This window comes from Equus asinus, chromosome 4, assembly GCF_041296235.1.
Source record: "Equus asinus isolate D_3611 breed Donkey chromosome 4, EquAss-T2T_v2, whole genome shotgun sequence".
Lineage (NCBI taxonomy): Eukaryota > Metazoa > Chordata > Mammalia > Perissodactyla > Equidae > Equus > Equus asinus.
Window position 1 is genome coordinate 40,851,015 of NC_091793.1, and position 24,376 is coordinate 40,875,390.

The 24,376-nt window shown below is 36.6% G+C and overlaps 1 protein-coding gene across 4 annotated transcripts in view; it reads left to right on the top strand.

The window, feature by feature from the left end:
* ANO4 (anoctamin 4) overlaps positions 1-24,376 on the top strand; it is a 380,754-nt gene that overhangs the window by 355,179 nt on the left and 1,199 nt on the right. For all 4 annotated transcript variants that reach the window (XM_070507139.1, XM_070507138.1, XM_070507140.1 and 1 more), the window contains 5 exons: positions 4,768-4,920; positions 5,914-6,061; positions 12,213-12,332; positions 20,088-20,193; positions 22,125-22,320. In XM_070507139.1, the coding sequence (XP_070363240.1) occupies positions 4,768-4,920; positions 5,914-6,061; positions 12,213-12,332; positions 20,088-20,193; positions 22,125-22,316 (719 nt within the window). In that variant the 3' untranslated portion in view covers positions 22,317-22,320. The remainder of the gene's footprint in view (positions 1-4,767; positions 4,921-5,913; positions 6,062-12,212; positions 12,333-20,087; positions 20,194-22,124; positions 22,321-24,376) is intronic.

The following is a 24,376-nucleotide window of genomic DNA, read 5'->3' on the forward strand; positions in this document are numbered from 1 at the left end:
TAGAAACTAAATAACGCACTTCTGGACAACCAGTATGTCAAAGAGGAAATCAAAAAGGAAATAATTATCTCAAAACAAATTAAAATGGAAATACATCATACTGAAATTTATGGGATGCAGCAAAGACAGTTCTGAGAAGAAAGTTTATAGCAATAAATGCAGACATTAAGAAATTGGAAAGATCTAAAGTAAACAACCAAACTTTGCACATCAAGGAACTAGAAAAAAAGAGCAAATTAAACCCAAAGTTACCAGAAGGAAGGAAATAATAAAGATGAGAGCAGAAATAAATGGAGTAGAGAACAAAAAACCAATGGACAGGATCAATGAAACTAAGGGCTGGCTTTTTGAAAAGAAAAACAAAATTGACAAACTTTTAGCTTTACTAACTAAGCTAGATTAAGAAAAAAGGAAAGACTCAAATAAAATTAGAAATGAAGGAGGAGACATTACTACTAATACTACAGAAATACATAGGATCATAAGAGATTGCTGTGAACAATTACACGGCAACAAATTAAATAACCTAGAAGAAATGGGTAAATTTCTAGAAACCACAACCTACCAAGTCTGAATCAGGAAGAAATAGAAAATCTGAACAGACCAATAACAAGTAAAGAGATTGCATCAGTAATCAAAAAATTCCCAACAATAAAACCCCAGGACCATATAGCTTCACTGGTGAATTCTACCAAACATTTAAAGAAGAATTAATACCAATCCTTCTCAAACTCTTCCAGAAAACTGAAAAGGAGGGAACACTTTCAAACTCATTCTATGAGGCCAGCATTACCCTGATACCAAGGCCAGATAGGGACACTACAAGAAAAGAAAACTATAGACCAATATCCCTGATGAATATAGATGCAAAAATTTCAACAGAATATTAGCAAATCAAATTCAAGAACACATTAAAATGATCGTACACCATGACCAAGTAGAATTTTTCCCTGAGATGGAAGGCTGGTTCAACATACACAAAACAATAAATGTAATTTAATAGACTTAAAGATAAAAATCATATGATTATCCCAATAGATGTAGAAAAAGCATTTGATAAAATACGACATCCTTTCATGATAAAAACTCTTGACAGATTAGCTATAGAAGGAACATACCTCAACATAATAAAGGCCATGCACAACAACGTCACAGCTAACTTTATACTCAATGGAGAAAAATTGAACGCTTTTCCTCTAAGACTGGGAACAAGACAAGAATGCCCACTCTCACTGCTCTTATTCAATATAGTACTGAAGTCCTAGCTAGAGCAATTAAGCAAGACAAAGAAATAAAAAGCGTCCAAATTGGAAAAGAAGTAAAATTGTCACTGTTTGAGGATGACATAATTTTGTATTTAGAAAATCTCAAAGATTCAACCAAAAAACTGTTGGAACTAATCAATGATTTCAGTAAAGTTGCAGGATATAAAATCAACATACGAAAATCTGTTGCCTTTCTATACCCTAATAATGAAACATCTGAAAAAGAAATAAAGAAGTCCCATTCACAATAGCATCAAAAGCAATAAAATACTAGGAATAAATTTAAGCAAGGAAGTGAAAGATCTGCACAACACAAACTACAAGACTTTGCTGAATAAAATCAAAACCAAAAACAAACGGAAAGACATCCTGTGTTCATGGAATGGAAGAATTAATATTGTTAAAATGGCCCTACTATCCAAAGCCATTTATATATTTAATGCAATCCCCATCAAAATACCAATGGCATTTTTGACAGAAAGAGAAATAACAATCCTAAAATTTTTATAGAACCGCGAAAGACCGTGAATAGTGAAAGCAATCCTGAGGAAAAAGAATAAAGCTGGAGATATCACACTTCCTGATTTAAAACTACATTACAAAGCTATAATAACAAAAACATAAAAGTACTGGCATACAATAAGACACATAGATCAACAGAACAGAATAGAGAGCCCAGAATTAAACCCCTGCATATACGGTCAACTAATATTCAACAAGGGAGCCAAGAACCCCCAAATGCTTTTTCTTCAACAAATGGTATTGGAAAACTGGATAAACACATAAAGAGCAATGAAATTTGATCCCTGTCTTATACCACTCACTCAAATTAACTAAAAATGGATCAAAGACTTAAATATAAGACCTGATACCAAACAGGCAAAGGGCCATAAAATCAAGACAAAATAAGTTCTATGATAGTAAGCAGAGTTGTGGGAGCTACAAAGGAAGCAGTAGTTTGTTACAATTATGGAAGGCTCCAGAAGAGGGCACATTTGAGCTTACCCTTGAAGGAAGAATAGAATTTCACCAGAGTATGAGCAGAAACACTAAGTACATGACATGATCCAATAAAACCAGAGGTCTAGTGTGGCCAGAGTAGAGGACTGTTTGGGAAACCTGTCTGGGGCATGGGGTTTGTTTGGACGTGAGACTTGGAAGATCTTTGAATGGCATGGTGAAAAGTTTGGGATTTAGTCTATAGGTAACGTGAACCTACTGAAACATTTTGAGTAGGGAGATGATGAGTGATGAGCTTTAACAATATTGAGAGCAGTGCCATGGGGAAGGGAGGCAAAAGTCTGAGGCAGAGAAGCTAGTTAGAAAATCAGTCTGAACTCCGTTAGGGGCAATGGAGAGGAGGGAGAGCTGAGAGACATTTTTGAAGGGTAATTAATTGTTGGACTTGGAGGCTAATGATTCTGAATGCTGAGCTAGCTGAGACCTGATTTTTATGCCAGACAACTCTGAGCGGAGGAAGGATATGAAAGGAGGAACAGCTTTAAGGATCAAATTGAGAGATGGTTTGGAGAGTGCTGCTTCTGTGGCATAACAACAGATAACTGGAAATTCCTTGATAAGAGTCAGGGTTAGAGATAGAGAATTGAGAATCCTCATCAGAGAGATAATAATGAAGTCATGAGTATAGATGGACTCACTTAAGGTAAGAGAGATGTCAGGAGAAAAAACCAAGGGGAATGCCTACATCTATTGATGAGTGAAGAGCCACCCAGCATAGGCACTGAGTATGAATGTAACCAAAGATAGGGGATACCCTGGAGGTGGCAGTGTCACATAGATGAGGTAAATGGACTCTTTAGGACCCTGAAACCACATCACCCTTGTTAGAATTGCTTCTTAGTTATATGTCTTTGTCGAGTTGCTTGACATCTTTGTGCTTCAGTTTCCTCACCTGTAAAATAAGGATAATAATAGTACCCACGTAATAGGGTTGTTGTGAAAATTACATGAGTTAATATATGTGAAGTAATTAGAACAGTGCCTGTTACATAGAAAATTGTGTCTAACTGTTATCATTGTTTTGTTGTTGGTACTTTCTAAAATGAAGTTTAAAAAGTAAAAACAGAAGGAAATTTTCAGTCATTCATTCAGCCAATGACTTTTTTGGAGTCCGTGATGCCCAATAAATTGTATTTTTTTATTTTTAATTATGGCATCTGGTTGTTTTGCATCAGGGACTGCCTTGTTTTTTTAACTTTTTATTTTTGCAAAGTTGCAAAAATAGTACAGAGTTCCCATATACTCTTCACCCTGTTTCCCCTAATGTTAACATCTTAAATATTTACTGAAACCAGAAAATTAACACTAATACAATACTATTAACTAATCATAGACTTTATTTGAATATTGCCCGTTTTTCCATTTTTTTCTTGTTGTGTTCCATCCAGGATCCAACGTTACGTTTAGATTTTGTATCTCCTTAGTTTCCAATTTGTGGCGGTGCTGTCTTTATTTTTTATGATTTTGACACATTTGGAGAGTAACAGTCTATAGTTTTGTAGAAGGTCCTTCAATTTGGATTTATCTAATGTTTTCTCGTGATTAGGTTGAGGTTCTGTATTTTTGGCAAGAATACCACAGAAATGATGATGTACCCTCCTCAGTGCACCGTATTAGGGGTATGTGATGTCAGTATGTCTTATTGCTGGTGACATTAATTTTGATCACTTGGTTAAGGAGATGTCTATTAGGTTTCTCAACTGTAAAGATACTTTTTCCCCTTTGTAATTATTATCATATAGGGAGACACTCGGAGAAAATACAAATGTCTTATTTTTTAAATATAATTCCCCCTACTAGTTTTAGCATTCTTTGATGGTTCTCACCTGCAACAGTTAATACTATGATGTTTGACTAATGGTGATTTTCTATTTTCATCATTCTTTCTACATTCATTAATTAGAATTCTACCATAATGAAGAGCTGTCCTTTCTCCCCATTTATTTATTCAATTATTTATTTATATCAGTATATATTTATGTCAGTATGGACTTAGATACATAGTCTTTGGGTTGTAATCCATTATTATCATTATTTTGCTGTACAAATTGTTCCAGTTTTGGCCACTGGGAGCTCCTTCAAGTTTGTCCTGTGTCCTATTGATGTATCCCTATCATTTTTCAAACACCTCCTAACTTTCTGCCATCACAAGATATTCCAGGCTTATCTTGTATTCTCCCTACAATATCTGTAATTAAGCATTTCTCCAAGGAGCACTGGTTCTTTTTATTAGAGAATAGAATTTGGAAAACAAGGTCAGGACCCTAGGTATGATCATTGCTCCTGGGATACCATTGCTTCCAGGCCCAGGGAGTGGCTTTCTTTCCAGTGTCCTGGCCATTTTTCTGGAATAGATGTTCCCTGTGCTTCCGTATTGAGAAAAATATAGGTTAAGACAATGATACATTCAGATTATTATCCTTTTGAAAATAGTCATGGAAAACCAGTACTCTTTGTTCTTTTTCCTTTTTTTCTTCTCTAGTTCTTCAGTTTGGATTTACAACTATCTTTGTGGCAGCTTTTCCTCTAGCACCACTTCTGGCCTTACTGAATAACATAATTGAAATTCGACTTGACGCTTACAAATTTGTCACACAGTGGAGGCGACCGTTAGCTTCAAGGGCCAAAGACATAGGTAAGTCATATTTGGGTAGGTTTTTTAAAAGATATTAACCATCTGGTAGATAAAAATAGCCACCAACTTTAGATTTTTACTTATAGTTTCCATGTAAGATGGCTCAATGAATTCTTGGAAAAGAATAATTATGTTAGCCGTCAATATTAGACAAAAAGCAAAGCTGCCTATTTGGAAATTTATAATTTCCAGTGCTAGAGAATTTGTACTTAAGTAGATTCTCAATTTGGTTATTTCCATCTTAAGACTTCAGAATCTAAAAATTTTATTTGTTAGCACTTCCTTTTTAAAGTAGAACTTCCATTTGCTTAACTTTGTTTTGCCTTTTTCTAAATGTTTACCTGAGTCACGTGAAGCATGATCCAGTTTTTCTAAAGGTAGAGATGGCCTTTGGCTGTTGACTAGAGATGCTGAGTTGAATAAGGTGTAGCCTTTTGAGAGCTGCCTGAGATCAGAGACTGTCTTTTATTCCTTTCTGCATTCAGTGCTTAGTAAAGAGCAGGCAGGCTCTCAGCCAGTGTATGTGGAAGAGAATTAAGTGTGCATGTACTTGGCTCACCATGGTCTTTGAACCTCCATATGAAACAAACACACATTCAGTGAGCACCTACCCTGGGTCAGGGTGTCAGGGACTGGACCCACAAAGATGTCAGTACCCCTCAGGAACTCCCAGTCTGGTTGCAGCTTGACATTGTGAGTGCTGATCTTATTGGATGGTGTTTTGGTGCCTTATCATTGACCAGAACTCTCTGACTTATGTCTGTCTGATCCTAACTGAATCATTAAGTCATGGGCATTGGCACTTCCACAGAAACCCCTTCAATGCCAAGATGTTTGCGAATACAGATTCTTACTCCTGGTTACATGTGTCAGTATTTGGGAAGATGAAAGGACCTGTGGAAAGGATTATTGAAAATTGTTCCCCCAGTTGTTTGCATACTTATTATCTCTGCTGTTATGTCTAGAACTAATATAGCACTTCTCTTTGAATAGGAATTTGGTACGGAATTCTTGAAGGCATTGGAATTCTCTCTGTTATTACAAATGCATTTGTCATAGCGATAACATCCGACTTTATCCCTCGCTTGGTGTACGCTTATAAGTATGGACCTTGTGCAGGCCAAGGAGAGGCTGGGCAAAAGTAAGTTTGCCATAAAACTGTCATGAAATGTCCATTTCCTCTCCATAGTGTGATGTTGGACACTCAGACAGAAGTCTCCACATTGGAGTAACCCAAGACGAGAAGGCCTGTAGTGGGGGAGGTAGAATTACAGTATAATAACACTTTCAGCCAAAGAAAACACATCCTGATCTATTAAAGGAATGGGGGTCATACAGGTCAGACAAGTTTTAGGTGGAATCCAATGTAAGAGCAGCAATTAATCATTTTCCCCACCACTGGCCCCTGCCCACTATGAATTCAGAAATGTGTGGTATGCTAACGTGTATAGACAAAAAAGTGGTACATGATGTAGTATATTGTTATGCCATTTTTATGAGTTTGTAAAAGGACAATTAGAATCTGATTCCCATGTGTCATTATATGTAGACTCTGCAAAATCTATAAGGGAAATATGCAACCATATGATGAGTACCCAGTAGGTACTCAATAAACGTTTGTGGAATAAGTAACTGAATGATTTCTTCCCTGGCTATTGACCTGACCAGAGTCTATATTACCCCAGGCAAATTGGGTGAACCTGGGAGCTGAATTGTATGGCATCACCTCAATGGTTCCTAAAGCCAGGGCTTTCTGGGTATTTCTGATCAGATAAAGCCTAGGCAAAATTATAACATGTACCCTAGCTTTCATTTCTACACCCTTGGAGAAGAAACAAGAAGTCTCAACATACTTTAATGGGAGAAAAATCCCTGTTTTGGCTAAAGTCAAAACAATCAAATTCTGATTGTGGGATTTAGACATCTGTAGGTCAGAGTGGGATGTAATTTGAGATCATAGGATCTTTTCAATGCCCCAGAAATCATCCCACATGGGCTGCTGACGACTCACACAAGCTGCCCTGCCTCCTGGTTTATTAGTCTGAGCCAAAATAATTCATCCTTGATAGCCATTATAGTTCAGTTAACCCCAAGGAATAAAGTGCCACCAAATCAGGTTGGCTAAATTCATGCGCACATGACCTAGGTCCAGTTTCATTATTAATCCTACATAAATGCTGTAAGGCATGGATGACCAAATGCGCTAAAGCTCACAGTCCAGCTATTTGAAGAAACTTCTATAAAGTTCTTTACTACAATAAGCATGGGGCCATTAAACACTAATTATCTAGCAACTTTAAGTGATCATTCCATCCCCTTTTAAGAGAGATTTAAAGAGCTGTGTTGTACTACCCATGCGTTTCTTTGTAATTGTAACTGTTGTCAACATTCTCTGCTGACTTAATCTAAAAAAGCTTATCTTTGTTCAAACCACTTTCACATATGTTTTCATATGATTCTCAAAACATCCCTGGCAGTGGGATATGCATTATTACCCTCACTTTGAAAAGCAGGAAGAGATTAAGAGAGGTTAAATCCAGAATCACAAGGCAGAGTAACTGTTGGAGCCTACACGAAGGTAAAGCCTAGACTTAGACGGTGTTCTCCATCCGGAACCTCACAGCCCTCAGGGCCAAGGCCAAGAAGTGGCTATCTAGCTCATCTAACAGTGAAACTCCCTGGGGTTTAAATCCCAATGGTTATTTCAAGTCTTTCCCAACTCCAAATATGGTGAAACCTGTGTTGGTTTGGGGGGAACCAAAAATAAAGTGGAAAAATTTATGCACAGTTGATAGTGAATAAAAGCTTTAGAATTTTGACAATCTATTAGATTTACAACAATGTTTGTGGTGATTAAAATTTATCTAATAGCCTCCTTAATTCAGTTTTATTGGGCTCTCCAGGGCTTTTATATATATATATATATATATATATATATATATATATATATATATATATATATAACCTTTCTCTTTGATTTAAGAGCCTTCTGCCACTTCCAGTATTTATAGATCTACTTTTTATTTTCTAATCCATTGGTCATTTTCTTGTTTTCAAATAGTTATATTTGAATATGTTTCTTCATGAATCTTATTTTCTGCCCCACCAGCTACTCTATTATCCTTTTCAGGTTTGTTTCTTTTTCCAGTTTAGAAATGACTGACCTCATAGAGGAGCATCATTGTCAAATTTTAGAACGTCATAGGCTTTTGGAGTAGCATGTGCAGTCATAGTCAAATTCCACATTATGATTTAATTCAGCTGTAGAAACACCATATTTCCATTTAAATTGACTTTAAATCAAAAGTACTCCAACCAAACCAGTCACCTTTCTCCAAAACTCCATACCTTGTTCTTACCATTCTTTCAACTTTCCCTGGCTTCTCCATGGAGGAAAATTTCACTCATATGCCCAATGTCATTCAGTTTACATGCCCCTTGTCCCTGTGACAGAAAGTTTTAGTTATTCCTGGCTGTGCATTTCAACCACAGTCTCTCTGCTCTCATGGATGCTCAGCAAACAAGTCTTCAGTGGCATAGTGGGAAAGGCTTTCTCATTTTTCAGCCACATCTGTACATCAAAGGAACACTGTGCTTTGGGGTAATGTTTTCCATGCAATGAGTGCATGAGAATTTTTCAAAAGTTTTCACTTGTCCTCATAAGACATTCTTTCTTTTCAGCTTCAGCCTACATGGGCTGATTCCAGGACCAACGCTCATGATCAGATTGCTCACTGTTTGCAAAAGGAAGTCAATTCCTCTTTCAGGGTATCTTTCTAACAGCCCTTTAGCAAAGAGCTTAGAGAACTAAAATCACCTCTGGGCAGACATCAGGAGACAGAAATTATGAAGTAAAATCGAAGATGTATACTATAAATTTGTTCTGTAAATCAGAGTTAAAATTTCAATCAACAAACTAAAATTTTTTCCAGGCAGCACAAATAGCCAGTTTGACTTCCTCCTCCACTGAATACAATAAACTAATTACTTTGTTATCAGGCAAACATGGGCTAGAGTTTTGGAATATTCTCTAAGGATATATGCAGGCCTTAGAATTATTGTGAGGTGTATACCTGATTTAGTGATATAAATCAAAGCTGATTTTTCTGGAGAAATAGTGATTCATAAGGAGTTAGAGACTTGGTCAAGGACAGAATGCTCAAATTTTCACAGAATGAACCACATATATCTTACTTAATTAACTATAAATAAACTTTATACAAACTGTAAATCAATTAAATAGATCAACACCATAACCAATTGCAAAGTTGTATTTAAAAAGATAAAGCTTACTGTACCGAGGTCTAATCTTCCTTTTTCATAATGTCTGAAATTTTTATTGCAAAATGTCAGAAGTCTACTTTCTTATATCCTTATCTCATCAGCCTAATTTATTATCCATAAATAAATGTCATTTATTATCTATAAAGCTTGTTTGACTTTAAATGCATAAACCTGATCTAATTTCCCCTAGATTTTTCACTCTTTGAGTCCTATCCCCATGCTATTTGCATCACAATGTCTAAAACCTCAAAAGCAAATTTAGTAGCAAAATTCCAAAACACTCTGCAGTCATTTTGATTTGGAATCTACAAACTCAAAAGGCAACTTCTGATTCTATTCTTTCTCTTGTAACCGATTATAGTGATCACTAGTTCATCTTTTTCCCTGTAGTAAAGGGTTGAAAACAATAAGTAACAAATAGTTTTAAAACCAGGATTCTCACATTTAAATGAATGTGCTCTTCTCATAAGTTACTTGGAAGAGGTATGCATCCTAATTCAAACAATGCTACCCTTCCATAAGACATTTTCTGAATCTCCTTCCTTGGAAATGCCTTCAGAGGCCATCTACTAGCCCCTTACAAAAATAGACTTCATCACAGGAAACTCTTTCTGTGTCTGATACTTTTTCTCCATACCTGTCACTTCTCCCTGATCATCAGTGTAGCCTCATCTTTCCTCTTGCTCACTTGGAGCTGGTGGTGTGTCACAGTTAGGGTATATAGCGCTCCCGCCAGCAAACTGAGTGATAAACATGGGATCTGCTGTTGCCTGTGGCTGCCTGCTGTAACAGTAGGTCATTGAGTTGACACGTGGATGCCATTGGTTGAACTTAATATAGCGAAACATGGGAAATCTCATTTCCTGAGTTGATGACCATCTCATCTATTTGATGTTGGCAAACCAACATCTATTCTACCATAGTGAAAAGAATTGGAGAAATGCCTAAATAGTTCAGTATTAGCAGTCCTTCTTCCCTGATTACGGAAATAATATGGAAAGAAAACTAACACAGCTGATAACTATGTATATATGTAGTAGGTCCATGTGTAATGCTTTGTACCTAGAAATGTGTACCCATCTATTAAAGGCACATTTTCAGCTTGGATTTATGACTGACCTTACATGAATATGCTTAATAAATAGTTCAAAGATGTAGCCTCCTTCTTTTGAGGGTGGAGTGTTCAGTCCATGAGACAGGTATTTCATTCAAATTTAGATTCTCAATTGAGTTTTTGAACAGAGCAGCCATTAGACAGCAGCTTTAATCTCAATAAAGCTCAGGGTTACTTTGTGAGAGAAGAGTGTAGGAGGGGTCATGAATATTCCATTTCAGTGCTGGGCCTGTTTTCTGCCAGTTTCCAGAGCACCTTTCTTTTCCCACAGCTCAGCTCCTGGAAGTCTGTATTTCACAAAACTAGCTCCCTGTCTGTGACAGCTAATAATCATCAAAATGCTAATTGTTTTCATGTCATGTTCTAGGCAGTTCATAGATGGGGAGACATCATTTCAAATTACCCTCTCAAGGGGAGACGTTTCTCAAGGAGAGGCCTGCTGCCAGTTGGCATAAGGCATGTTATACATCCACTGACAATTTGTTTCACCCATGAGTGATTTGACAAATGGGTCCTTCTGCTTGGTTCATTTTTTTTAAGGCCATGGTGAAACCAGTGATTTGTCTTGAGTGAGAAAACACACAGAACCTGTGGGCTCTCAGAACTATGTTCATGTCATCTCATTTTGCTTTGGTATTCAGCAACTTGAGATAATCACACCAGATGTGTTAATGAAGAGAGTTTGAAGACCATGATTTATTCATTCAGTCAATAATTATTTACTGACCTCCTGCTTGGTACAAAATAAATAAAGTGAATTCATAACAGCCACTCATATTTATGAAGATCTTGCTATAGGCTAAGCACTATATATCATTTTGTTTAATCCCCATGATGGTGGGCACTTTTGTTGCTTAAAGAAGTTACATAATTTGCCAAGATTACATGGCTAGAAAGCAGAAGAGCTACAATTTGACCTCAAAGCCGAAGTTTTCAGTATTGTAATATACTGATCCCCAGTACAGAATGAAAGCCATGTCCTCAGAAAGATTATAATCCCTGTGGGATCCAGGCAATAGATTTATTCTTAGTCCCTTCTCGAGACCTAGATAGAAACTCTGGTACTTTAGTTTTCCTCCAGTTGAATTCAATATTTACTGGATTCCCACACTGCATAAGACTATCCTAAGTCCTAGGATACAAAAATATCTATGATGCCTGCTCTATTCCAAAAAAAAAAAACCACGACAGTCCAGAGAAGAAGACATACATGTATGCAGCCAACTCTAGCACAAGCTGTACTACAATTGTGAAATAAGTTTAGTGGCACGATAGAGACAAAGGAGTGAGTCTTCTTACTGGGAGGTTAGGACATCTTCCCAGAAGGGGTGGCATTTCAGTTGACCATTGAAGGATAAGCACTATTTCTACCTGTAAAGAAGTGAGTAGGGAATTCCAACAGAAAAGGCAACCTGCACAGAGTTATGAAAGCATATGATACATGCAGGGAATATAGTCTAGCATGACCATAGCTTGGGATGTGAGTTGTAGATGGGGCATCATATTCATGACAATCATATTCAGGGCATTATGAGAGAGTATAGATGTTAATTAATGAAGGAATGTGTGCGTGTGTGTGTATTATCAATGAAAAAAGCAGGGACTTACCTATAATTTATGCTGATTATGCAATTCTGTCTTTCACTTATTTCACTGAAGGATTTATTGGGATAGTGATGTTCTGTGTGATGATTCTGCACAAAAAGGACCAGAACAAAAGAAATGACTTGTTTCCGATTCAACATACCCATGGTTTTCCAGTGTATCTTAACTTGAGCACTGTGACAGTCAGAACCAGCTAACAGCACTTAAAACTTCTAGGAAGTAGAGCCTTTAGTGAATGGGAGGCAGAAGTGAACAGAGTTATAATTATAGAATTTGTTTTCTTTATTAGGTGCATGGTTGGCTATGTGAATGCCAGCTTGTCTGTGTTTCGAATTTCTGACTTTGAGAACCGATCTGAACCTGAGTCTGACGGCAGTGAGTTCTCAGGGACTCCTCTCAAGTACTGCAGGTGAGCATACCATTCTTAGCCTAAGCTGGGCTGCCTCTGTCATGGGGAGGTTTTGCTCAGATGGCCTTTTCTGACTAAGTGGGAGAGTCTTTAAATCTCCTCTCGACCAGGCTGTGACTCAGACCAATTAAAACAGAATTTGTAGGGGTGTAACCCAGACATCTAGATCCAGGAAGCCCACAGAGTTCCAAATAAGAGGAAGCCAAAGAGACCCACACCAAGACTTTATACTTAAAGTGTCTTAAGTTAAAGACAAGGAGAGTGGCCGGCCCCATGGCTGAGTGGTTATGTTCGTGAGCTCCACTTCAGCAGCCCAGGCTTTCACCAGTTTGCATCCTGGGCGTGGACGTGGCACCACTCATCAGGCCATGCTGAGGTGGCGTCCCATGTACCGCAACTAGAAGGACCCACAACTAAAATATACAACTACGTATGGGGCGGGGTTAGGGAGATAAAGCAGGAAAAAAAAAGAAGATTGGCAACAGTTGTTAGCTCAGGTGCCAACCTTTAAAAAAAAGAGAATATTAAAAGCAGCAAGAGAAAAAACAATTTGCTACATACAAGGGAACCCCTATAAGACTATCAACAGATTTTTCAGCTGAAACCTTGCAGGCCAGAAGGGAGTAGCACAATATATTCAAAGTGCTGAACAAAAACAACTGCCAACTAAGAATACTCTACCTGGCAAAGTTGTCTTTCAAAATTGAAAGAGAGAGAAAGAGTTTTCCAGACAAGCAAAAGTGAAAGGAGTTCATCACCACTATGCCAACCTTACAAAAAATATTAAATAAGCCAAAATGAAATGGTGCTAATGAGTGACAAGAGAGAACATATGAAACTATAAATTTCACTGGTAAAAGCAAATATATAGAAAAGGCTGTAGAATAATCTTTTATGAAGCTAGTATGAGGATTAAAAGATAAAGTAGTAAAAAATAATTATAACTACAATAATTAGTTAAGGAATACATAAGATAAAAAGATGTAAATTGTGACATCAAAAACAAAATGGGGGGGAGTAAAAGTGTAGAGCTTTAAAATGTGATCCAACTTAAGTATATCAACTTAAAACAGACTATTATGAATACAAGGTGTTATATGTAAGCCTCATGGTGACCACAAAGCAAAAATCTATGGTAGATACACAAAAGATAAATAGAAATGAATTTAAACATACCGTTAAAGAAAGTCATCAAACCACAAAGAAAGAGAGCCAGAGAAGAAGAAAAGGACAAAGAGGAGCTACAAAAAAAAAAAACAGAAAACAATGACAAAATGGTAATAAGTACATACTTATCAATAACTACTTTAAATGTAAGTAGACTAAGTTTTCCAATCAAAAGATGGAGTGGCTGAATGGATTTTTTTTAAAAAAGACCATTTATATGCTGCCTACAAGAGACTCACTTCAGATGTAAGGACACACACAGACTGAAAGTGAAGGGATGGAAAAAGATATTCTGTGCAAATGAACCTAAAGAGAGCTGGAGTAGCTACACTTACATCAGACAAAATAGACTTTAAAACAAAGAATGTAATAAGAGACAAAGAAGGTAATTACATAATGATAAAGCCAGTTCCTGGGTTATAATTTTTTTAGTTCCTTCGTTCAAAATTAGTAAAAATCAGAAATGGGGTGAGTAATTTTGGGTGCCCTTTAACACCCACCTCAAAGGGGTCAATTCAACAAGGGAATATAACATTTCCCAACATACCCAACATAGGAGCACCTAAATATATAAAGCAAATATTAATAGACATAAAGCGAGAAATGGACAGCAACACAATAATATTAGGGGACTTTATTTCCCCACTCACATCAATGGATAGATCATCCAGATAGGAAATCAATAAGGAAACATTGGCTTTAAACAACCAGTTACATCAGATGGATTTAACAGATAGATACAGAATATTCCATCCCAAAGTGACAGAATACACATTCTTCTCAAGTACACATAGAACATTTTCCAAGATAGATCATATGTTAGGCCACAAAAAACTTCTTAATAAGTATAAGAATATTGAAATCATATCAAGCATCTTTTCTGACCACAATAATATGAAATGTGAAATCAACTACAAGAAGAAAACTGGAAAATTCACAAATATCTGGATATTAAACAACATGCTACTGAACAACCAATGGGTCAAAGAAGTCAAAAAAGAAGTAAAAAAATACCTTGAGACATTTGGAAATGGAAATACAACATACCAAAACATGTGGGGTGCAGCAAAAGCTGTTCTGAGAGAGAAGTTCATAGTGATTAATGCCTACCTCAAGAAACAAGAAATATGTTATATAAACAACCTAACTTTGTACCTCAAGGAACTAGAAAAAAGAAGAACAAATGAAGCTCAAAGTTGGTAGAAGAAAGGAAATCACAAAGATCAGAGTGGAAATAAATGAAACAAGACGAAAAAGACAATAGAAAAGATCAATGAAACTAAGAGCTGGCTCTTTGAAAAGATAAAATTGACAAGCCATTAGCTAGACTTACCAAGAAAAAAAGGGAGAGGACTCCAATAAATAAAATCAAAAATGAAAGCAAAGATGTTACAACTGATACCACAGGAATACAAAGCATCGTAAGAGAATACCATGAACAGTTACACACCAACAAATCTGACAACCTAGAAGAAATGGATAAATTCCTTGAAACATACAACCTACCAAGACTGAACTAGGAAGAAATAGAAAATCTGAACAGACTAATTACTAGTGAGGAGATTGAATCAGTAATCAAAAACCTCCCAACAGACAAAAGTTCAGGACCAGATGGCTTCACTGATGATTTCTACCAAACTTTCAAAGAAGAATTAATATCAATCCTTCTCAAACTCTTCCAAAAAATAGAAGAGGGAGCACTTCCAAACTCATTTTATACGGCTGGAATTACCCTGATACCAAAGCGAGACAAGGATTCCACAAGAAAGGAGATTACAGGCCAGTATCCCTGATGAATATAAACACAAAAATCCTCAACAAAATATTAGGAAACCAAATTCAACAATACAGTAATCCCCTCCCCACTTTTATCCACGGGGGATATATCCCAAGATTCTCAGTGGATGCCTGAAACCATGAATAGTACCAAACCCTATCTATGCTATGTTTTTTCCTATGTGTACATACCTATGATAAAGTTTAATTTATCAGTTAGACACAGTAAGAGATTAATAACAACGATAATAAAATAGAACAATTATAACAACACACTGTAATAAAAGCTACCACAGATCTTAGCAACCCCAGCATACGATTTTTTTTCTTTCCATATTAGTCAAGAACTTCCACCTTTTCACTTAAAAGAAGCACTTTACAGCTTCTCTTTGGCATATCCAGATTGCCAGCATCACTACTCTTGTGCTTTGGAGCCATTATTAAGTAAAATAGGTCTACTTAAACACAAGCACTGCAATACCATGACAGTCGATCTGATAATGGAGACAACTACTAAGTGACTAATGGGCACATAGTATATATAGTGTGGTCACACTGGACAGAGGGATGATTCACTTCAAAGGAAAAAATATGTTTTTTAAATAATAAATAAAAGCAGAACCCAGAGTGGTATGCAGAGCATTGCAACCAACTTTTACCCAAAGGGCATTTGCTGAACTGGGTAGACTGAAGCCTTGTTTTTCAAGACCCTACATGGTTAGGGAAGTTGAAAGAAAATAGAGAAATGACAAGCCTTTGATCTAAACATACACTACATAAAACAACAATATATTCATACTGGGGTCTATTTTACAGCAGTGGAAATAAATTAGCTACCTGCAACAGCATGGATGAAACTTAGTAGCATGATAGTGAAGAACAGCAAGCCTCAGAAAACTACATACGGTATAACATCCTTGCCAGAAATTTCAAAAACAAACAAAACTAAACAGTATAATATTCAGACAAATGAATATATCTACATAAATATATGTTAACGATAAAAATGAAATTCAGGATAAGGAAAGCATGGGGGATAAGATGAGAGAGGAACACAGAGGAAGACAGAAGTTCCTGGTAATGTTTTAATTCTTGGACTGCATGGTGGATTTATGAGAGTTTATTATATTATTAAGGTATTAAATAAACATTAAAATTAGAGAAAATACAAATATAAATGGACCAATAAGGTTAGTAATAAAAATTAAGAACTATGATTAGGCCAATTCTGTGCATCTAAGGGCCAAAATAATGTGATGAAGCAAAGGATGAAGAATAGTCAAGACATGTTTGAAGGATGACAACAAGGTGGAGATTTACCTTATATTAATCATGGTATAAATTATAGTAATTAATCAGTGTGATGTTGTCTTAGGAACAGATAAATAGAAAATGGAATAGAATTGAGAACTCAAAAATAAATTACATAATAATTAAAGATGTAATCACAGCATAACAGGTACAATATGATTCCATTTATATAGAGTTCAAAGCAGACAATACTAAGCACTGTTTTATTTAGGAACACTTGCATAAGTAGTATAACTATAAAGAAAAGCAAAAAATTACAATAGCTGTTATTTATTGGGGTGTCTGGGATTGCCACTGAGGCATTACTTAGCCACTGACCATGTTCTATGTCTTAACTTGGATGGGGGTTACATGAGGTTCACTTATGATCCTTTCAAATGTACATGTACTTTTATTTTCACAGTTTAAACAGTAGGATGAATTAACTATCCTTACTGCTAGAAAAATAATATTTGCAAGTCAATCATCCATTTCTTGAGAAATAAAAGCAACTTTAGAAAATGCATTAACTTAAGTCAAGAGGAAACATCTCTCCTTTCCCACATGTAAAATTGAAGCTAGGAAATTATTTTCTGAAAACAACTCTGACTTGCAGGAAAAAATTCCTCCAAACGTTAATGCCTCTGGGCTACGTAGTATCTTTGAAGGTGCTAGGCTAAAAGATTAGAGGAGTAAACCTTTGATTTAATTAGCTTTGGAGATTAGCTTCCTGGCTATTTCTACAGCAGGACAGGAAAGTGTTTTCTTGTACAAGTGCCAGAGAACATGTAACCAGTCATTTGCAAATAAATAGTACTGTATCAAAAACAGAGACACGAAGCACAAATGACATCTGAGCATAGTCCTCCCTCAAACCTCTGCCTCATGGAAAAGGCCAATGCGATCAGGGAGGGGTAGGCTGGAGTGTGAACTGAGAGTTTCGCTTGCAACAGTCACCTGCAAACTCATAGAAGAAAAGAGCAAGAGTCTAAAATTTTAGAATAGGGTGAGATGGAGAGACTAATTTTGTTGCTAGGGAAACCTGATGTCCACAGAAGCTTCATGAATTACCCAAGATCATATTAGTCAGGCAAACCCCAAACTTGGTTCCAGTGTGCTTTTCAGTGCACAATTCTAGACATAGCTGCAGGCAGTGAAGATGACGACAGCCAAACTATGACACCATGGAGTTTTAATTCCCTTAGGGTAGCAATAAGAAATTTTCTAGAGAGAAACTTGACTTTATGGTACAATGACTTAAGAGAGTCGGAAGACCAGAAACCTGCTGCTTCTGAAAACTGAACCAAGAATTTCACAACTTCTGATTCTTGTTCTCAGAACCTAAGTGCCATTATATGCACATTGTGTTCTCTGAGCACAGGTTAGCTGAACTCTGATAAATCTGCAAATGGACATATGTTACACAAGGCTGAACAAATAGATACATATTCTCAACAACTGGATCTCTACAGAGAAATTATCTAAAATGTTGCCAGCTCACCATAGCCATGTGTATAATGTTTTCTAAACATTAAAAAGAAAATGTAAAGAACATTAATTTTTTTAATCTTAAAAATTCATAAATTAAAATTTTAAATCACCATCTTGAAACAACCGTTTTCACTTTTGCATATTATCTGTGTACAATTTTACAAATAGAGTCATTGTGTTTGATAATCTACTATCATTATTGAGTCATAAAATTGAGTCATTTTAACTTTCTAGTTTTCATACTTACATTTAATGGCTGTTTATATTTGACATATCCTTATTTATTCAGCATAGAAAGAATAAATGAATTCATTTATTTGCTATGAATTTTTAGCAGGAATTTCAAGAATGATACATCTGAATTGTATTTTCTGGAAATAGTCAAGGAAAATAGTCTGCAGGGTCAAGGAAAAACCATGATTTTTCCACCCAGTGAATTTAGAAGGGATCCAGAGAGGAAGAGATTTGTCAAAATTCTTCAAATGAAAAGCCAAACAAGGTCTGAGAAGCTAGTCAAAATGCAGCAGTCGAAATGAAAGGCAAAACACGAGAGCAGAGTAGAGGCATAAATAGGAGAGGGACCAGTGACTCCTGAAAAGAATTTCTTGTTTTAGTAAACATTATTGTGTAAAAAGTCTGAGGCGTTAATGAAGGTAAAGTTTGAAACAATTTGGGCTCCCTCCTTTTATAAATATACTTTTGTCTAATAATCGGCCATGTGTATAATTAAAAGCATACTGCTATTTTTCTTCTAGAATATTTTCTTGGACTATATTTGAAATATATCATTGTTTTGGACCTATGACAGGAACAGATTATGTAACTATATATTATAATGAAAGAATAGTGTTTAGAGGATTACCTAGTCTCATCATTACAGAGAGTCCAACAGTCTGAGACACTAACAGATTCATTCTTAATTTCAGATACTCATCATAAATATCACTTTACTGACAAGATAATCATAATATATTATTACTACATTCCATAGACACTAATAATAATTAAGGTCATTGTGATGATGATGATGATAAAAGTGACACCTCATATTTTTGTAGTCTTTGATACTTTTCAAAGATATTATGCATAGGAATTATCCTGTATCCTCATATGCAAATTAGTGCTGAACTTGAGGTTAGGTACTGTTTTATATGAGAGACTGGATAATCTAAATTTTTATTCAGACAAAGGAATTTGCTATGTCTACACAGCAGATATGTTGGAATAACCAATATTGCCAGATCTTGTACTTTTCTGGAGCTAATGAAAAGAACATTAGATTCAAAACATATGAAAACTGGATGACATTGAGAGAGTCACTTTTCAGTTTTCCCACCTGCAATAGTAGTAATAGTACGGTAAGGATAAAATGGAGTCACATGGATTTAAGTTTCTAGAATACTGTTTGGCCCCTAGGAGATGCTCAACAAACATTTGTGGAATTTGATGCCGACTGGAGCATAAATTAGGAAGGAGTCTTTAGTGGTGAGTGGCAGAAATCCAGTATAAACTGAAACAAAAAAAAATTCATTGATTCAGGTAACTGGGAGGTTGGAAGGGTGATATTAACATTAGTAATGGCTGGATCCCAAGCCTCCAGCAGTGTCAGCAAGATACTGCCTCTCTGCTAGCTTTGCTTTGTTATATTGACTTCAGTCTCAAGCAGGATCTCTCTACACAGCTTGTGATGACCACCAGCAGCTGCAGGCTTTAAATCCTGTGGGCTTAGCGATAATTTATCAAGTGATCATTCTAGCAGAAGTCCTGATGGGGAGTCTCGCCCATCAGGTCTGGCTCATCTTCTGAGCTGAGGTCAGGGGAGGGGGCAAGCCCTGCTCAATCCACACAGATGATTCCCCAGAGGAGAAGAGAGATTCTTTAACCAGAAGAAATGCTGAACAACCAAAATGACAGATGTCTAGTATACAGAAACTTTTAAAACTTTTCTCCCATGAATGAGTGGGAATGGAAGAGATTTTGGAGTCAGAAAAATCATACTTTAGAATGTAACATTCTCCTGGCTATTTCTAGATACCGAGATTACCGTGACCCTCCTCATTCACTGGTGCCCTATGGCTACACACTGCAGTTCTGGCATGTCCTAGCAGCCCGATTGGCTTTTATCATTGTATTTGAGGTAAGTTTTCTCAACCAACTCTTCTATTTCCTTTGACATAATGAACTAACAAGAAGTCATATATAAATATAAGTTACGAGAACTTTCAATGTGACTTTTTACATCCAGAAGTAGTATAGTAATATTACATAATCTCTTTATCTTCTCCTTAATTAAAGTACTTGAATTTTCCAAGAAATATTTGAAAGTAAATTGCTACTTGTTAATGGGTAAGTCAAGAATCATTGGCCCTAAATTTAATATTCAAGAGCCATGATTCTTAAACTAGGAAAATTGCAGTTTTTCCATCCCCCTTCCAGAGATTCTGATACATCATGTCTGCAATTTTCTTTTTACAAGCCCTTCAAGATTATTCTGATGCAGGTGTTCAAGTCCTATGGATTGGAAAATGTTGAACTAGGTATTACAAGTGGTAGCTTCTGGTTGTGTATCATCATGACATTACTTGTGTTAAGCACACAAATAAGTATTGCTTATCTAAGCACTTACAAAATGTAATGTACCTAGTAATTGCCTATATTACGTGTCAATAAAAACACATCATCTATTTTCTTTTAGTCTTTAAGAAAATTGCTGCTAAAAATAGTTTGCATTTCTCTAACTGTACTCATAAATGGAAATTTCATCTCCTGTCACATATATGAAAGCCCAAATTAATGCAAGCCAAGGCTGCTTCTTGGCTTAGACTAGATGCTTCCTATACCTCTTTGAAACTAATCCATCACTGTTTTTTCCTTCACTCCAGGCAACCAAAAGAAGACAATATTAAGCTGCTCTTCCTTGGGAATTAGCTTATCAATGGCTCAATCCCTCTTTAAAGAACATATTTTTTTTAATTGAGGCCATAATAGTTTATAACATTGTGAAATTTCAGTTTTACATTATTATTTGTCAGTCACCATATATATGTGCCCATTTACCCCTTATGCTCACCCCCCCACCCCCTGCTCTTCTGGTAACCACTTATCTGTTCTCTTTGTCCATGTATTTGTTTATCTAAAGAAAATATTTTTAACCCGCTACTGTCTTAAAATTTTTCATACAAAATAAAAAAGTGGTTAAGTTATTACTTGGCTTATCAAGTAGAACTTTCCATTTCTTTTCAATATATTGTTATTAAACTATTTTAAAATACTAGAACAATACAGAAAATCCTCTTAATTGTCAGGATCTTATGGCATCCATGTGTGACCAAATTTTAAATGAAATTAAGAATACTTAATGGTATCATTTGAAGATGATTAATCTTTATTTAATACTTTAGAATTGTAAGGACCTTTAAATTGTCATGTAGTACTTTATTAGTCACCATCATATAGATGAATAGGAATGACAGTGATTCTAGAGTTCCAACTATTAGTATTTGTGGCAGTTTACCAAAAAGAAAGAAAAGAAAAACATTTCTTCCTGAAATGATCATTTCCCTTAGGCCCACTGATAATTCTTACAATCAAGACTGCAAAGCATTTAGCAATCTATAAAGCATTTAAAAAATTTTTCTTATAATTTTCACAATAACACTCAGTTTATAGGTGAGCAAATTGAGGCTCAGAGTGACTTAGCATCAGGTAGACAGACAGCTCTTAACCAGTAAACGCTACAGAGCTGGAATTCAAACCTGGGTTTTCTGATTCCACAGTATGCATTCTTCTGGTTCTCCTTTGCATTCTCTGACGCCTCCTTCTCCACCTTCTTTGCTGACTCCTCTTCTCATTCCCTATGTGGTGCCATCAGACCAAGTTCGTTCCTCACCTAGCCCTGTGATCTTCTTTCTTCACACACACCTCCCCTGGCCTCATCCCGCTTTCCAGATACTCCAGAGGCTCCACATCCCTGGAGCAAGAGGAGTTCTTGAGCCAACCCCCAGAGCTCTTTGTGGCAAAGAACGGACAATAGACCTGAGTCTGTTGTATTCTCTTCTTTGTTTTTAGCACCTCGTGTTTTGTATAAAGCACCTCATTTCATATCTGATCCCAGACCTCCCAAAAGATCTAAGGGATCGAATGAGAAGAGAGAAGTACTTGATTCAGGAGATGATGTATGAAGCAGAACTGGAGCGTCTCCAGAAGGAACGAAAGGAGAGGAAGAAAAATGGAAAAGCACACCACAATGAGTGGCCATGACCAGGTAGGTGAGAGGTGTGCTCGTGGTCTGAAACCTCTCCTTGGTTGGGAGGGAGTGCTTTAAACTCCCCGAATCAAATCTTGTCATTGTTCTTCTGATAGGGATCAAAATAAACTCCTGAGAAGCTTCCAAAATCAGCTGTTTCTTAGTTTAATTGCAAATTTAACTTGATCTTCCCTTTGTACACAACTCCTGCAACTCTTCTCTGCCTCCATGGCACACTCTGGCCTGGCAGTCAAGGTCTTCATGAGTTGGCCTAGGTGTTCTCTGAAATAAACCTTCCTCTGCCTTCTACTCCAGCCTGGCTATTCTCTTAATATCCCCAGGGCAACCTGCTCCTTCTTTCTGATTAAAGTCACCTTTTCATCTCACCCAAGATGGCCTTCTCTCCAGTACCCATTTTTTTCTCCCAGACTGATCCATGTCATGCCATCCCCTTTAAAAGGTTTCCCCAGACTCATCAGCCCATTGAAATTCACTCCTTATAAACTTATCTGGTTCTTGCATCAGTACCACATGTGTTGACATATATTGATCTGTGTTGTTAATGTATGATTTTCAAATAGTTATTAAGCTTCCCCAGCACAATTGTAAGCATCTTTAGGAAAGTCTCTATGGATTATCATTTTATTCTTCTAACTAGTTAGCCCAGTGTTAAGCACATGGCACCCATTAAATGCACATTTAGATAATAAAAGTTGGATGGATTAAGGCTAAAAACATTGTAATAAAATTCCATAATGTTCCCACATATCTTATCAGAAAGTTCTTCTGAAACCTTTCTTCTCTGGCAAGTCAACTACTAGCTATGTGTCCTTGGACAAGTCATTTAACTTCTCTGGGCCTCAGTTTCCTCATTGACGAAATGATTAGGTGAGATCTCAGTTTTGATACACCATGAATTTAATATTACAGCATTTCTTTTGCCTTCCTTGCCCTTCATTTCTCTCTCTCCACTTGTTTGAAGACTAATTTTGAAAACATTTTCCAAAGTTTGGCCTCCAAAGGAAAAATGAGATATACAGGGGAAAAAGTATATTTTTCACTTTTTGTGTAGGTTAAGATGTAGGTGATACCTGCAGAGAAGTTTATTGTTAAATTAGTGAAATTATATCAACCCAGATCTATGTTGAGTCCAGGAGGTGGACTCAGACGAAACCATCTTGACCCAGGCCCACAGGGATAATAGTGGTATATAGATGTCAAACACTGGCCCTGCTCCAATTCCAAAGTAAGCCTGGCTTCACTAAAGGCAATTATTTTTTAATGTTTTACTACTTAGTAAATTTGCCATTTTCCAGATCTGCTATTTGGCTATGTGAGTTTGGGAAAATTACTTAATTTTTTGGAACCTGCTTGTCTAGCAGAAGTAATATGCAGCTCAAATTGGTAATGTTTGGGAGAAATTTAGGAAACAATAAAGTTTTGTAGAGTACTACACAGGATTTGTATTGTTGTTAAGCGTTGTGTTGTAACCCACCAGATTCTAGACCTAGCTTTTCCATTCTCTTTGTCTATGATCTGGGGTGGAACATTCATGTGGATTCGATTTCCACGTTTGCAAAAGTAAAAGTAAAGGGGTTAGACTGAACAATACTTTAAGAGGCTATCCTTCTGGGATTCTGTAATTTGCCCCAAGCTCCTGGTGGCCTCCACCCATTCTGATTGCTTCTTCTCTGCCTCTGGTCAGAGGAGAAAGGCTGACTATCCAGATGATTTGGTTGGGGTAGGAAGCAGATATTAGTGACGAGAATTGCTCCCGGAAGCTCTAGTGCTGACATTATCCACACCTTGGGGCTGCATTGGGCTGTAGGTCTGGTAGCCAATTGGGAGTTTCTTCTGTCCTCATCTTTATGGTCTGCTTTCCCCTCAAAGAGGCCATTTCTAATTTTTGCTTGAAAGCGTAGTGGTTGTCTTTCTTTATTCCCGCAACAGTTGGCAGGATGTCACCTTGCTTCAGACTGCTCCTCTGACTCAGTCTGTTCATCTGTAAAGCAGGCACAGTAATGTTTATACCATACCTGACTCAGTTTGGGGTTATAAATTCTTTGAATGCTTT